Source organism: Halyomorpha halys, unplaced genomic scaffold (assembly GCF_000696795.3).
Source record: "Halyomorpha halys isolate HHAL.00 unplaced genomic scaffold, Hhal_1.1 Scaffold177.1, whole genome shotgun sequence".
NCBI lineage: Eukaryota > Metazoa > Arthropoda > Insecta > Hemiptera > Pentatomidae > Halyomorpha > Halyomorpha halys.
This window is the reverse complement of record NW_027114700.1, coordinates 249,119-266,091: the sequence shown is the minus strand read 5'-3', so window position 1 is coordinate 266,091 and position 16,973 is coordinate 249,119. Positions and strand designations below refer to the sequence as shown.

The 16,973-nt window shown below is 31.0% G+C and overlaps 1 protein-coding gene across 1 annotated transcript; it reads left to right on the top strand.

Moving 5' to 3' along the window:
• The first annotated feature begins 8,995 nt into the window (after window positions 1-8,995).
• On the top strand, window positions 8,996-12,291 carry LOC106679096 (uncharacterized). Its single transcript, XM_014418053.2, has 5 exons — window positions 8,996-9,060; window positions 9,683-9,765; window positions 11,060-11,351; window positions 11,427-11,666; window positions 12,185-12,291. The coding sequence occupies exons 1-4, from the start codon at window positions 9,049-9,051 to the stop codon at window positions 11,661-11,663; spliced, it is 624 nt and encodes a 207-aa protein (XP_014273539.1). The 5' UTR covers window positions 8,996-9,048; the 3' UTR covers window positions 11,664-11,666; window positions 12,185-12,291.
• The last annotated feature ends 4,682 nt before the right edge of the window (window positions 12,292-16,973 follow it).

Sequence of the window (16,973 nt, the reverse complement as noted above, 5' to 3'; positions counted from 1 at the left end):
AAATGCCCCATGTGACTTTATCCTCCGCCGTAGCTTCTGCCCACCTGTTCTTTTTAATAACATTACTTTACCAAGATCCAACTCAGAGCGTTATCTTGGATTCATTTTAGACAAAAGACTCGCCTGGAACCAACATACTAGACTTAAAAGACAAGAACTCAACTGACGATTCACCCAACAATACAGAATACTCAGCAGGACCTCTCATCTCTCAATAGAAAACCAACTTCTAATTTATAAGACTATAATCAGACCTATCTGGATCTACGGACAAACCTTGGGGAACAGCAAAACCATGAAACATCAAACGTATCCAATCCTTTAATCTAAAATCCTTAAAACCATGCATGATATTACGTTTCCAGCAGAACATTTCACCATGACCTTCATATCTCTTTTGTCCTTGACCTCGTAAAACCATTTCTATTCTCAAAATTCCATATAAACCTTTCTAATCATTCGAATCCTTTGGCTCAATCCACTGAGTTCCACCCATCACTAAAATCCACCTCGAAGGTTGAAACGGCAGTAGCCAAGAGACTAATAGTAAAATAAAAACAGAAAATTGAAGTTCTTGCAATGCTTCACTCAAGTTGAATGTTTTCAGCTTTAGCCTACTTGCTTAGCCTCTACTGGGTCATTACCACAGACGCGGTGAGAAGGATGCGCTGGGATCTCGAAGAGATCTCTACCTCTGACATGTGGAGGATAAAGTAGGCTCGGGAATTCGCAGATTAATAGTGTAAATATTGTATACAACAGTGTAAATGTGACTTGTGATATATCAATAAATAAATTTTTAATTAAATTTTAAAAAAATTATGTACAAACGTAATTAAGTCTGTACAAACGTATCTTAGGTTAGCTAGTAAATGTGATCAATTTTGCGAAAAATGAATTTGTCATTATCGAAGAATCAAACGTATGCCTCAAAATTTTGTAAACACCCAAGCGTGAATCAGGCTCAGGCATAATTTGATTTTAAAAAATCTCATCTTCACAAAAGTCACTTGGTCACTTTTACCACTAACCCAAACGAAGTCGTTATTACAGCACACACATTTATTAAGGAATTAACAAATTACGCGAGGCTGCTTTGCAAACTAGTTTTCCTATTTACAGGTATTATGTAATAGAATACTCTAAATTACATTTAAACCGTTTAAAATTACGCCAGAAAAGAAAAAAAAATCTAATAAGACTCATACGTATATTACGCGAGCTTATAAATTATAATTTTATAACCTATGTTCCACAGTAAAAAAAAAAAATTGAATATGTAACTTCAAGTAGATTTTCAACCAATCAATTTCTATGAGAGCAGTTTCGATCCGTTGAGGATTAAATTAAAGAGGATTTTTTTGAGAAAGTTGTTCCAGTGCACATCGGCATTTTTTATTTTATTGTAAATTTGGGATTGGCCATTAGGAAAATTTTCCAGTAAGATTAGGAAATTGACCTTAATTTATTTATTACTTTTTCCACACGTTTTCGAATTAACAAATGGCATAAATACAAAATTGGTATATTTGGACATTAGGCCTTCTTTTACCAATATATATATGTATATATATGAAATATGTGCCTAATCATAAAAATCAATATGAAATATTTTTTAATTGATTGATTAATTGGAGAAGATGGTCGGGCGGTCAGCAAAGAAAAACATAACTAAACAAAAAATATTTATTTATGCCGACGTCTCGACCTGCGTTTCAGGTCTTCATCAGGGCTATAGACCAAAAAAGATAATAACCATCATTTAGAGAAACAAAAAATTGAATGAAATAGTATAAAAACAAATTTGGAATTATACAAAATATTGAATTGAATAATTCAAAATAATTGATTGATAATCATGGAATTAGACAGTAGCAGATTTATAACAGTGGAAGATGAAATATAATATTATGTAGGTAAAAATATATGTATAATATAAGATATGTAAGTATTGTTTAATAAAATGAAAAACAAATTTGAATATACAAATTAAACAATATGACAGAGGATGAAATATAGTGGGTTAGTGACTTATATATGAATTACAGTATATATGTATACTTATATAAAATGGGAAAAAGGTAGAAGATGAAATACGGAGAATGGGGAATGAATAATGTAAAAAATATGAGAATGACAGAAGAAATTTACAGAAAAGCGGGGAATTTAGGCTAAAACTGATTGATTTGTAGAAAGCCACACTAGAGTGAGCGAAGGACAAAGATTCGTAACTGTCAAGAAAGACCGTTAAGACAATACACCTCATTATGAAATATTTTTATAAAAAAGTATTAAAGTGGACTAATTTAAGAATATCTGGAACTGAAATCCTTTGGGAAAGTTGTTTACCGAAAAAAATCTGAAAACGTTTGAATTAAAAAAACAGCAATGAAGGACATCCTGTATTCCTGTATATACAGCTGTCGATATATCTCCGTATTAACACACGTTCTGTGTTAATCGATATCAAATCATTCAATGATAGTGCCTGACAAAATTTATTTTTTATGTTTGGCCGATGTTGGGAATGCTTAAAATAGAATCACTAATTCATTAGTTAATATTATCATTAATTTCTTAATTAATAGTATAATTAATGTATTGAAATATAATTCATTTATAAATGTTCATGTTATAGTTCCTATTTTATAGTTATATATGTTATAGTTATAGTATTTTATAGTTCCTATTTTTATTTGTTTATCAGCCTACATTCAAAGTTTGGTGTCATACTCTATAGATCATTATCAAAAATTATGTTAAGATTAACGTTTTAAAAATAGAAATCTTCTCTTTAATATTAAAAATGCTAAAGATAAAACTAAGACTTACCTTCAATTTTTATAATTGAGGTAGTGTTTATAATACACTATTTCCCTAAAAGTCCCTAAGTCTTTTTCTGTTTTCAATTGATTGAAAAAATACCAAAATTTTTCAAAAATCAGATTTTAAATCTGAAGTATTTTGGAAGAGATAGACTTTCAGTCACCAAACGTTTATCAAAAACATAGAGCAACAGAAAAGTCAATACAGACCTTAGTCCGATTTTTTATAGAAAAGCAGAAAAGAAATATTTTGTGAATTTTTTAAAGTAAATTATGTTTTTTTTGCTAACTAAGTGGCTATCACTCAAATCTACTCCATGTAATGAAGTTCCTAATGCACCATGCTTTACTAAACCAAAGGTAAGGGATAGTACCTACAGACCAGTGAAAAGTTATTTATTTTTATATAAATCAAAGAGTAATTCAGTGAATATTTTTTCAGCCCTCATTGAATTTTCAATGAAGGCTTCATTGATTCCATTGCAACCAATGGGATTGCTAGATCTGTTTTTTACAAGGCTGCCCTATAATATTACTCATATTTATTAAAACTATGTATACACCATGGAGTGGGTATAGTACAAGAGCCGGGAAGAAAAAAAGGCAGTTATCTCACCCCAATTCTTGATTACTTTAATGAAAACTAGGTATAATTACTTGTCAAAATTGATGTCTGCCAACAGTCATGTTTGCCAACAGTTTTAAAAAAACATTAATTTTTCATTCGGAACTCTATATCTTAAAACTACCAACAACACTAGAAAATCTAAGAGAACATTATTTAAAGAAGAGTAAATTTTCTGAAATATCAGCCTTAAAAAGCTATTTACGTCCAATAGTTCTCGAGACATAGCTTTTTAAAAACCAAAATTTCTTTAAAATCTTCTGGAAGATTAGTAGTTAGCTAATTTATTTTGAGAAATCTATATCTCAGGAACTATGAGACGTACAGATGTCTATTAGCACTCACATTAAAGCTAGTTTAATGGACTATAAAATAGTTTATGATCTTTACCTTCGTAGGAATAGTAGTTTTCATAATAGTGGCTAAAATAAATTGATTTATAGTTGTTTGGACAATAAGTTTGATTTATGAAAAACTTCATTTCAGAAACCATTAGACGTACAGATGTTTGCCAGCGCTCAAATTAAAGATTGTTAAATGTACTATAAAATAGTTAATAATATTTATCTTTTTAGGTGTAGTAGTTTTTTTGATATTCGAGAAAATAAACTCACAAAATGTTAATTTCTAGTTGCTCCTGTAAAATGTTGGATTTTTGAAAAATATATCTCTAGATCCATAAGACGCACATACGCCTGCCAATACTCAAAATAAAGGAAATTTAACTTACTATAAAGTAGTTTATGACACTTATCTTCGCAGGGGTGGTAATTTTTATTATATTCACATATGAATATAAATTTGGCAAATAAAAATTTGTCGGAACAACTATAAATCAATATATTTTAGCAAATTTCATGTAAACTATTACTCCTACGAAGATAAACATCATAAAATACTTTATAGCTCATTAAACTAGCTTTAATTTGAGTGCTAATAGACATCTGTACGTCAAATTATTTTTAATATATAGATTTTTCAAAATAAATTCACTAACTACTGATCTTTCAGTACGTCACATACAACATTACAAATAACTCTATTAGGTCTCATATTTTAGCAAATGTGCTTTTCTTTAAATGACGTTCTCTTAGGTTTTCTTGTGTTGTTCCTACTTTTTAAGATATAGAGCTCCGAATGAAAAATTAGTTTTTTTTATCGCTTTGAAACAGCCGCCATTTTTTATTCCCCCTACTTATACTTGGCAGACTCGTGAATTTTGACTAGTAATTATACATAGTTTTCATTAAAGTAATTAAAAATTGGGGTGAGATAACTACCTTTTTTCTCCTCTTGGGCTCTTGTACTAGTAGCTCATAGTAAGGCACTGTGCTGCCAAATCAGGTAATATTTAAAAGTTTTAATATAATGAAAAATAAAAAACATACATGTATATTATTGCAGTACATTCTTAGGAAGTAGACCGAAGGTTGTGCAATTAGCTGATTTTATCAAAATCACTCTCGCCTAACTTTTCACTAATTGAAGGTGAACTTAACTTTCATAAGTTCACTTTATGAAGCTGAGTTGATCCTGTAGGGCTCCCGAGCCGACATAGTTGGCTAGAGTTACATAATAAATAATTATTTGTCAAAGTCGAAAACGAACTTGGATCCTTGGAGTTATTAGCACAAAGTCTTACCATTGATCCATGCCACAACGCTTAATATTGTAGTGATATTTTAAATCTTTTATTAAATAAAATCAAAAAGTGTTCGCTGTTGAAAAGAACAGAATGGATTAAACGCAAATTAAACAATTACGTATTGAATATTATGAAAAATATTTGTTTAAAAACATTAATATTGATAATATAAGGAAAACATTGTTAATTTAATGTTATAGGAACAAGTATATGTTTTGTAAGGAAGCGAGGTAGCCACGGGGTAAAGTGGCTACCAACTCTAAGGACCCGAATTCGAATCCGGCTGGACAGAAAATTGTTTTCTATTACATTAGGGGTATTCATGATCTTTGGTTTAACATGTTAAAGCGTGTTAAATGGAAAAACTCATGTTAAATCGAAAAAAATTGTTCTCTTTTACTGTGGTAAAAGGAAATAACATTTAACATGGCTGAGAGTCTGTTACTTGGTCTGTTAAATGGAGAATGACGTCACACGATAGACCAGTTGAGATCGCCGACATTTTTGTTGTTGTGACAGCTCAGTTCTTTCGTGTGTTTGTGGTATTCATATCCCTGTTATTAAACCAGAATGGATAATTTTAATGATACATTTGAGAAAAAGAAACAGTAAAAAAAAGTAATGTAATTTCATTCTACTATCTGAAAATTTGTAAACGCTCGCCAGATAAAAATCTCACTATATGAACCATGTAATTATTCTTAGAGGACATATGTCCCAGAATAAAGTTATTTTTTCATTTCATTTCATAAGCTAAACTTTCACACAAATTCCACTTTACACTCACTCTAGGCATGTTGTAATTAATTACTTAAATCAAAACTGAAGTAAACAATGACATGAGGGTCTGGAAGGAAGGTTATAAACATAAAGGCTTTTACAACAAGTTGTTGAGAAAATCCGCTAGGGGCTCTTGTGCATTTAACGTTTAACATGACTTCAAATAGGGCTGCTCACAATCTTATAGTTATAACATTTAACATGGTAAAACATTTAACATTTAACACAACATCATGAATACCCCTATTGTAGCCATGAGTCAACTCCTGTGGGTTCTGGAGCCCTCCTGGGGCCTCCCAGCCTCTTAAATTGGGTACCCTTAATTGGGTAAAAATCTGGCGGTCGTGCGCGATTCTGACCAAATCACATCCTTGCTCAACAGTTGGTCTAGTAATAATACTTCTTTACAAAGTATCGAACCACTGACACTTCATGGGTTGTAGTGGTACAGACCTAAATTTTTAAAAAAATGTTTTGTAAGTAAAAAGTCGTTTTTTAATTGATAAATCTAAATTAAAGAATATTTAATTTGGATGATTATTAGAAGTTTTTAATGACATAATGATGCATTTTTTAGATAATTAACATTTATTTAATCGTTTGTAACTGAAGTGAACGATAAAGTAATTTTTAGCAGGAGACCAGAACAATAGAGTCTAAATTGGGAACACACCGATCGTCTTGCACTGGTAACGACTGTGATAACTTACAACACGATCAAGTGTAACTTTACATCTACAAAGTTATTATTATAGATTAGATTTTTAAAGGTTGGAAAACTAATTAGTGATTGATTTTGAACATAAAAAGACTGTCAGTCACAATTGGGAAATCAAAAATACGTTAATTTGTTTTATTTTCTTGATGGTGCCTCACAAGGAATCAAGAAAGCAAGTGCAATATTTTCCCAGAAGCTTGCATAGCAAGATGTATATGAAACTGTTAAAGAAAATTAAGTTATATCAAATCTTTTCACAAATATTACATGATAATTATAAAAACTGTTTAAATGCAATTGCTATAATTTTAACAATACAAACAGACAGCGAATTTTTTTTTAAAAGATAATATAACCAAATAAATGAAATAATAATTGAACAAACAATATTTAAAGTCAATTAAAATCTACTTGTGAAGTAGAACGCTAATTATAAGGAATTACTTTAAGAAGCCATCTCAACCAACTGTGAACTACAATAAAGATACTACCACCAAGTATTTAATAACAATTATTAAACTTTTATTTCATGAATTCAAATATTTAAATTAAATTGAGATTAGATTTATTGAAAGTTAAATTATTATTTTTTTTTTTGCTATATGAGAAATTATATCTCTTATACAAATAACAAATGACTTCAAACATAAAATATTCAGGATTTTTCTAATAATAAATTTAAATATTTAATTTTGTATTACTAATGAATCATCTACTAAAAAATATTGTAGTCAAATACGTTTATAATGTAGTGTTTCCATAGCAACCTATTTAATATAACGTAACCATAGCAACATCTCAAGTATATATATATATTTCTTATTTTATTTGTATATATTTTTATACAATCACCACAATTAGTTATATTCAGAATGGGAATTATGAAAATTTGCAACACTAATAACAACATTTAAATCATTTAAAAAAGTGTTTGCATCTATAGGGATTAAAATTTAGGCTTTTAAAACTATAAACGACTTTTTTTTTCTGGAATCCTTGGAAATTTTGATAGTTAAAATGTGGACTACAACATGAAATGTAAAGAAGAGTGTATACAGTAAAAATTAAAGAAATTAAAGTGGGAAATATAATCTGATATTTATTCAACTTATTTTCGCTAGAGATGTAGCTAAAAGTTACTGTTGAAATAGTAGTGATAAATCTTCATTATGTAGAAAGTGTATAAAGAATTGATCTAATGATGGTTACTATACCTAATTATTATTGTATAATTAGTGTACTTATTATAATGTTAATTAGTATAATTATGTCGTTGCGAGTACATATAACAAAATTTATAACTGTCCATAATAAAGTATTACCATCTAATAACTTATTATTTTATAATGTTTTATTTTGCTGATTTTTTTTTTTTTAATTATTTCAAACTTAACTATCAAAACCCCTTATATATCATATTTAAGAATGTGCAGAGATAAAAAAAAGAACTGAAATTAATATTGAGATTAAAATTATTAAATGATAAACCATAGGTGAATTAGAAGACGATTGGTCCGGTTGGATGATTGGAGCCGGCTTGCGGTCATAAAAGAATTAAGAAATAGTTTCAACTAATTTTTGATAGCCAAAGTTTCGAATCAATCCACAGTCCTGCATCAAAGATAAAATAAATAGGTAAATATCAGGTAAACTTATTCAATGTAAGAGACAAAAAGTGAGATTTAACGGTGGATTTACTTACGCAGTAACATAAACGATAAAAGAATAGTAATGAGATTAAAATTGTATATATTTTTATTATTAATCTTTGCTTAATAATAAAAATATTGAATGATATGATTGTAATCAATATTTTTATTATTAATCTTTAACTTACTATTTTGATTAATTTTCGACATTAGTTTGAGTATGTTACGTCAGTATGCGTACCTTTTTAAACATTAAATTTTATTTAATATAATTTGCTTCATTCATGAGTCACTATTACACACTGACTTTAGCTTTACCTACTCTATATCATTTTATTTTAGCCCTGATAAAGACTTGCATTGTGGGTCAAAAGGTTGGCTATTAATAACTAGTTTAAATTGTTTGGTTTAAACTATTGGGTTTCTTTACTTCGACCCGAACCATTTTCTTCTGGAAATAAAAATGTATAAAATAAGGCAGTAGGTCAAATAACCAACTACCGACCTTCTATCCTGGCAAAGTCTCTCGCTCTAGTGTTAAAAGTCATGGTATTGATGAGCAATACATAGCTAATGTTATTAAAAACGGATATAAGCGTATGATTATATTCCATAATATGATACTATGAATTTCTTCGAATGACATAATAATGATCGTACGCGGGGATAAATCGATCAACACTTAGCGATGGAGGGGATAGCGAGGGGCAGAAGTCGCGGAAGAGGAGAAAGCCGTAGTAGGGATCTTGGTATATATAGTGAGGGCGGGCCTAATCCAAGGCAGAGTCAGGCAACACCTCGCAAACATGAACCACATGGTAAGTACCATCGTACAACAAGCACTAACTGGGCACCTAAGGTATAGGTACTTCAAGGGACACATACCTGGTGAGGACAATCACTAACTACAGATTTAAATCACCAAACTTTGGCATTGATGTGACAGAATTGTGATCGAAAATTAAAACAGGGTCAAGACATAATACATGAAATTTCAAGTTTTGGGTTAATCTGTGCCATAACTATGATTGTTTGATAATACATTAAGTTTTAAATTTTAAACAATATGAGATCAATAATTAAATCATAAAACTTATCTAGTACTGAATAACATTGATATACATATATAAGGACGAACGTTTCAAGTTAATAACTGGACATATCATGCATGACAAGAAGATTGACAAAAACTATGAAGAAAATGAAAATATTATTTGTACTGAAAAGGACGCACAGTTTAGAAATGAACAGCTTAAAGTTCTTACGAACAGTTATTTCATACTGTACTTGAATAATACGAAACCACAGACCGAAGTTTAGAAGAACCTTAAGAAACTGTAATAATCAATGCCAATCTGCGTAACGAGGACAAACAGGTGAATATGTATTGTTAAAATTATTTACCAAGATTTAATTATTTATAGGAAAACTGTGTTTTAGATCCTAGTAGTCGTCGCTGTCTGCGTCGGGCTGGTCACAGCCTCAGAAGAACGACCTGAAAGAGGACTTGAACATCACGAAGGGTATGTAAAACCTTCCGTTGTATATGTTTTTTTCTGAAAGTTTTTATAAAAGAAAATTTATATAACATTTTCATATCTGTGGCTTAGAGAAATACCAATTTTTTTGAAGTTTTTAAATTCTTATGAAGTGATGAAGTTTAAAATTGTTAATGCAAAAAAAAGCAATGTTCTCTAATTCCTGATGATTTTTTTGTATACCAAACATTGGTCTATCCTAGGGTATGTAAACCTACAGTGTGTTTTCAAGTTTATTTTTCTTAAGACCAGAAATTTTTATATTGGTCGTTGTTACTCCAAGGGAGTAAAAAAAATAAAAAGATTTTTCTTTCTAACAGCTAACCGCTTAATCAACCCAACCAATCTTTGCCAAACTTTAACTAAATCTTATCCATGGCCTCTAAAAGGTTTAGAAATAATAAAATCCACCCAAACGTAGAGCTAATAAATAATGGTGACGAGTTCGTTTTTTTGAACTGGCTAATTAAATTAACTACCAGTTAAACTTTAAACATTTTTGATAATATCACACTATGACCATATCGGAACTATAGACGCCAATGTGAGAAGTAATAACCAATACAACTTCAGGTCAATGGAAGCAGGGTCTTAACGAAATTTTTTTTAGCTTAATAGATTAAAAATTTTAATTTTATTAGACAACTGAGAGTTTTATGACGAAAGGATTATGGCTTTACGGTTTATAGAAAAAAAACTGCATACTAATTTCAAATCATTTCAAGTTTAACGGGAGAAGAAACTGGGAATATAACTTGTTCATAAGTCCCATAAATCTTCCTTTTTTTTTTTTTGTTGCAATGTACATATTTTTAAGTTTGCAGTTTCTAAAATACCAGAGATTGATCTCCAAATAATATTAGTTAAAATAAATTACTCTTCACGTTCTTGATTTATGAGAGTGGGCGAAGCCGCAAGGCAGGATGCAAGTAATAAAATATATTAACTCTGTTAACTGATTCACAATTACCAACTGTTGCTAAAAATCGATAGCATGAGGCGATTATTTGAAGGGAGAAAGCTGATTAGCGGTGAATTCTATTAGTTCTGCTTTCCTTAATTATTTTAATGGAAAGCCTAAACTAGCGAATCTTTCGAAGCTTTCTTATTACTAATTATAAATAAACTCATCATCCCTTTAACTTTTATTTAGCACAATCGCCACTTGTTAAGAAATCGAAATAATACAATACTTAATAAGAATATTCATTTAGTTTATGATAATTGAACACTTGGTATGTTACCAACTGTGGATGATTAATGAATAATGATGTCGTAGGCTTGAGGGCGGTGGAGAAGGTTCCTACGGCGGTGGATCATATGGCGGAGGATCGTACGGCGGTGGATCATACGGCGGAGGATCGTACGGCGGTGGATCATACGGCGGAGGATCGTACGGCGGTGGATTTGGACATTCTGGATATGGTGGCTTTGGAGGAGGCGGAATCGGAGGAGGTCTCGTCCATTCTGTGGAAGTGGAGAAGCACGTCCAGGTTCCCATCTACAAGCAGGTCCACTACCCAGTGGCCCAGTACATCCCACATCCAGTAGCTGTACCAATTCCTATCAAGGTATTTACAATCTCTTCGTTCACCGCAATAAGAACTTTGAAGATCCCTAATTTTAATGTGATGTACTATTTTCAGGTTCCTCATCCCATCCCCATCAAAGTTCCAGTGCCAATCACAGTAGAGAAGAAAGTGGAAGTCCCTGTTGAGAAACATGTGCCAGTTCCCGTTGAGAAGCCTTACCCAATCGAAGTCATCAAGAAGGTGCCTTACCCAGTCCCCAAGCCCTACCCCGTCCCAGTACCAGTCTACAAGACCAAGCACATCTACCACAGCACCTCGTACGGCGGTGGCGGACACTATCACCACCACTAAACGGTATGGAATAGCAGTAAATCATTATTTTGCCAAGTTTTTATTTTAGTTTTTGAAATGTGCAGCTCAAAAGTTATGGCTTGGATAGTTCACAAAACTTCAGATATCAGTGAAAAGTGTTAAAATTATTTTTTAATTTACATGTGGATCGTTTATTTTAGAAAGGTGATAAATCCAAAATTACCGAACAATACTTTATTCGAAAAATCGAGTGTCTAAAGATACAATTTTAAGAATTTTGTCTTAGAATACATTTTAATTCTTTGAATTTTCAAGTCCCAAATTCAACTTCGAGTCATTTTTGTTTATTGTTACTCAAATCCTATTAGCCCATACTCCCTTTCTAATATAAAAATTTCAATTATGTTGAGGAATAATTATAATAAGTAATATCCTCTCAATAGTGAAAAACAATTTCGACTTTAGATTTGCAAAATAACATCTTATATAAATTTGGTATATGAACATCATCCTCTTACCTTGGATATTATACTAATATTGGCATGAATTTTGTTTTGCAGATAGCTGATAGACCAAAGGAACGAACAACGGATGCCTCTGTAAATACAGTCTGATTAAATATAATGTAATATAATTTTGTAAAATATAATATTATTTTTCTATCAAATGCATTTATTTTTTTGATATCCATTAAGAAACCATAACGATTTAGTGGAATAGAATAATCAGTATTAAAATTACAGTTTAGCTTTAATTTAATAAATTTGAAGTTGTGTAACTAAATGATTCTTGAACCTACAGACTACAATAAATAAATAATAATTATCTACCCTTGAATGATGTGATCACAGAATATCTGATAGACAACCGTATTTCTTCAAAATACAATCTTTTGATGTCTAAAAGGGGTTACCAACACTCAAGCATGCTTGACAAGCTTTCGTAATAAATGTTTTGAACATAAATAAAATTGAATGTGTATTTGGTTATTTTGCAAGTAAAGTAATTTTTGCAGAGATAACATATTATAAAAATCATAATAAGGTTAGCATACTTTTGCAGAAATATTGATTATCACAGTTGTCAATCAGCCACCAAAATAGATCAGGATAGAGATCTTGTAGCTTTCCTTAGGTTCTGTCAGTACCATGAGAAGAATAAATTTTTGAATTAATTAAGTAGGTTGCATATTCAGAGAAGATTATCATTTGTTTTATTTTTATTTTATTCCTAGAAACTACTATATCAGTAGTAATGTAAGAATTTTTTTTTCGAATTTCTAAAAGGATTGCAAACATTTATTATGATAGAAGGTTTGATATACTCAAGTGGTTTTGAGTAGACTTAATGTTCCTAATAAAGGATTTGTATAATATTTTGGACCAAATCTGCAATACGTGATACATTAAACTCTTAATCAAAACTCGAATTTCAACCGCGACAGATGCGCTAGTGAAAAAAATTATACAGGTTCTGAATATTTTTTTTCAAAAATAAAAAAAATAGTTTGTTGCTTCGCTACAAAATTCACACTACTTCTACTCTGGTTAATTATATTTATTGTATTCAATGTTCTGTGAATATTTCTTAACACAGCATATATGAATGCTCGTGGTATCTAACATAAGGATCATTTTAGCGTTTGGATGGTTATAAATCCAAAAGCTAAAAAGATTAATACTTCGAATAATTTTAGAAAACCTTTAATCGACTCAATTAAAAAAAAACAATGTTTTCATGGATGATGCCAATCTCATAATTTTGATAAAAATGACAAATCCAGCAAACATAAGATGAAAATAATAAATGTCTAAGTGACATTCAGGGGTTGTCTTAAAAGATTATTGTAGTAAAAAAAAAAATTAATTTATATAGTCATGAGAAATGGCTGAAACTAAAACAAGTACAATTTTTAATATATTATGTCTAGTAAAACCGAGAATCATTGAATATGCTGAAATAAAATAAGAAGAGAAAACAAATACGCGAATCACACAATGAAAGAAAGACATTGGAGGTACATAAATTCAGTTCCTTCTTATTCTGACGATTTTGGAAAACAATTTTTTTTATAACTACAATGGACTCCCCAGTCGACTCGAAAAAAAAATGGGAATTTAGTGTGAGCAAACGCGTTTTATTTTAATCTCTGGTTCTGAGTAAGATTTAAGAAAAATTAGTTCGAAACCAAATTTTACCTACTACAAAGCAGAAAAATTAAGAACCCATACATAATAAGACATCCAAATATTCAAGTCCTAAGCTTTCCGAAGATAATTTCACTGAAAGGTTCTCCCGTCCGTCGTTTATCAACACAGTCCAGCACTAACCATTGACCGACAGTATCAATAACTCATTTACTCCAAGGGAAGATTGGATAAACTTTGTTTTGTGTACTTTATTAATTCATTACTATTAATTCAATTATGCTATTCCTTTTATATTTTGTGTTTAATACGGTCTAATGAAAAAAATCTTCCATGTTTAAATTTGTTTTTTTATAATCAATAATAAACGACAATGTTTCGGAGCCATCGACTTATCATCCGGCATACTGCAAGTTTCAAAAATTGATATTTTTTTTTTTTTCATTTAAACTAAAGATCTTAAATTTGAAAGCTGGTGTTGGTATCCAGCTCCTAGTATCCTCTCTCGTCTTCCCCCACTTCGAGTGTGGTTCCTTGGTGTATGGAGGGCTATCTGCAGGACTAAAGTTGGAACTGAAGAGAATCATGCATTGCTTTGTAAGATTTATCTTTGAGTTCCCAAGGCGCTCTCGAGTCTCCCGCTGGTATACTGAGTTGAAGTGGCTCTGTCCAACCTCCCGAAGGCAATGCCTCCTTGATGATTTACTATTCCATGTTCTTAAAATCAAAAAACGTACCTATATCCTTGATCTCCTCACTCTTCGCCGAACCGCCTTCTTTAACAAATTCTCCGTCATACGTACAACCTCCTTCTGGAATTCTCTTCCCATCTCCATTCCCCAGTCCTCATCTATTCTTTCCTTTAAACAACACCTAAACCTCCACTTATTGTATAACCAAACCTCCGCTTCATTGTAATCAAATAAATTGGATCAACATTATAAACAGTAGTTAAGCCAATATCCCATTGTCAATTCACTTTACTTACTGAAAGCTTGCCAGACAAAAATCTTAATGTATGAACCATTTATTTATTTTAGGGGATATATGTCCCGGAATAAATTTATTTTTTCATTTCATTTCATTTCAAATTTGATTAAAATAGTAACTTTTAATTTTACTTGCTGCTAATTTATTTCGATACATTAGCATCCATCCTTATTTAACAATAAAAGATACAAAGATATACAATGTAGTACACAATTATTAAAAAATTAAAATGGCACATTTAATATAAGGGGAGTCTTAAATAACTTCATTGTTCCTTGAACTGAGGGAAGTGGCTTAACCTTACGCTCCTTCAACGCCAAAATGAAGCCAAAATGGCCACGCCCACACGGAGCTTATGTTTACGTCAAGGATAATAGAAATATTCAGCATTGTGACCCGAACTGGAACAGAAGCAGACAGCGATTGGCTCGTGCTCTTCCCCTACTCCTCTGCCACGACCCTGGTACAGCATAAGGCCCGCCTTTTAACTTCACTTTTCCTTCCATGTTACACTTTCGTCCCAGCTCAAATTCAAATAAGGTTAAACTGATAACAATAGAAACTGATACATAACCCCCCGTGCTTATATTGTTCCTACCTCTATTTAAATGAAGAAAAAAAATCTTTTTATTTAATATTATCATATATCCACCATTCTAAAAGACTATTGTGTAATCGTAATTGAGTAGTATATTTATAAGTTGATATTTTATATTTCCAATTTATTAATGATGTCAGTATAGTTCGTACTTAAATTATTTGTATCAGTTTTGAAATAGACTGCCTGTTCTATGTGTTTGTTATATGTGTGGCTCCTATTAATTTCTCATTCCTTGTGTATTTTTTTATATCTATTACTCCTATTATTTAATATATGTCATTGTAGTTTTTTTCAGAATTGTGGACAATAATGAGTATCATTGTATTTTTTAATTTGTGGACTAAATATGGAGTGATGTTACTGTGCTATGATGACACCTCAACTCGCCCTCTCTGTTATTTTATAGAAATTTTATAACAAAATATTATTAATTATTTGTTCATCTGGGTACTTTCACATTGGTAAATAAACAGAGATAAAATAACCCGAAGAGAGAGGGATATATGATACCGATAGGGTATCGATACGGGCACTTCTAGTCACTAGAAAAATACATCCGCCAAGAGAGCGAAAAGAAAGCATCGATACAACCTTTTTTTTAATGACCACCGTCAAGATTTGTCACCAAATCCTTTATGGTCAAACCATAAATATTCATAAGCACTCAGAAGATTATAGAGGCAAAAAGTATTTATCTGGCACTCTGCCTGGCCATTTCTGTTCGATTATCATATAGATTACAAACCTATCCTGAAAAGAGTGGGAAAGTCGGAATTCCCCTTTTTGAAATGTTTATATTACATTCTAAAATATCCTCATATAATTATAAAATCGGAAGTCTATGTTACTATGTTATGATTGGTCCATAAGCAAGCATCTTCTGGAAGATGACCTGTATCGGGTACAAGTTGTACGGTTGTTTCACAAGGACGGCTTGAAAACTCTAAAGTATTTTTGTGTCTAGCCTTAGAGGTATGATAAAACCACATTTCATTTTTGGCACACACATTTTTTACTTGTTTTTGAATTCTAAAAAAGTGAGACTGTCAGCCATGAGGCCGCCACAAATAAATTTCAACCCGGCTTGGACGTCCTAGATCGCTTCCGTTACTATTGAGACTTCTACTAAAGCTCTAAGGAATAGTTTGCATAAACATCACAATATTAAGAAACTACATTTAAATAAAGGGCGAAGGAATGTGGTAAACAATTTGGTAACACTGAGCCACTATAACTTTCTTTGTTACAATATTCTTTAAAAGTAAGTTTTTTTTTAATTAGTTACTTGATGTGTATATAATATAATTTTATTTCACTTTTTTTTCTGCTATTTTTAATGTAGAATTCTTTCTGAATAAAGTCATTCGCTCAAAATGTTGTATAATTTAATATAATTTACTTTTATCCAGTAACGTCAAAACGAGAGAGCGGCCCAAAATTTAGTTGGAATGATAGAATCTACAAACATCATAAATCGAAAATACCCAGGGCTGGAGACAATAGAGCAAATAAAGTATATGCACTCGTATTTCCTTTACTTTAACTGATTTATTTACAAAGGCTATACAATTACACATTAACCGAAAATAAATCAGTAAAATTATATATATA

Bases quoted from the DNA above. Each gene is read 5' to 3' on its own strand.
- LOC106679096 (XM_014418053.2), top strand. The intron at 9,766-11,059 runs GTATGTAAAACC...ATGATGTCGTAG, and splicing joins GGACTTGAACATCACGAAGG to GCTTGAGGGCGGTGGAGAAG. The intron at 11,352-11,426 runs GTATTTACAATC...TACTATTTTCAG, and splicing joins CTGTACCAATTCCTATCAAG to GTTCCTCATCCCATCCCCAT.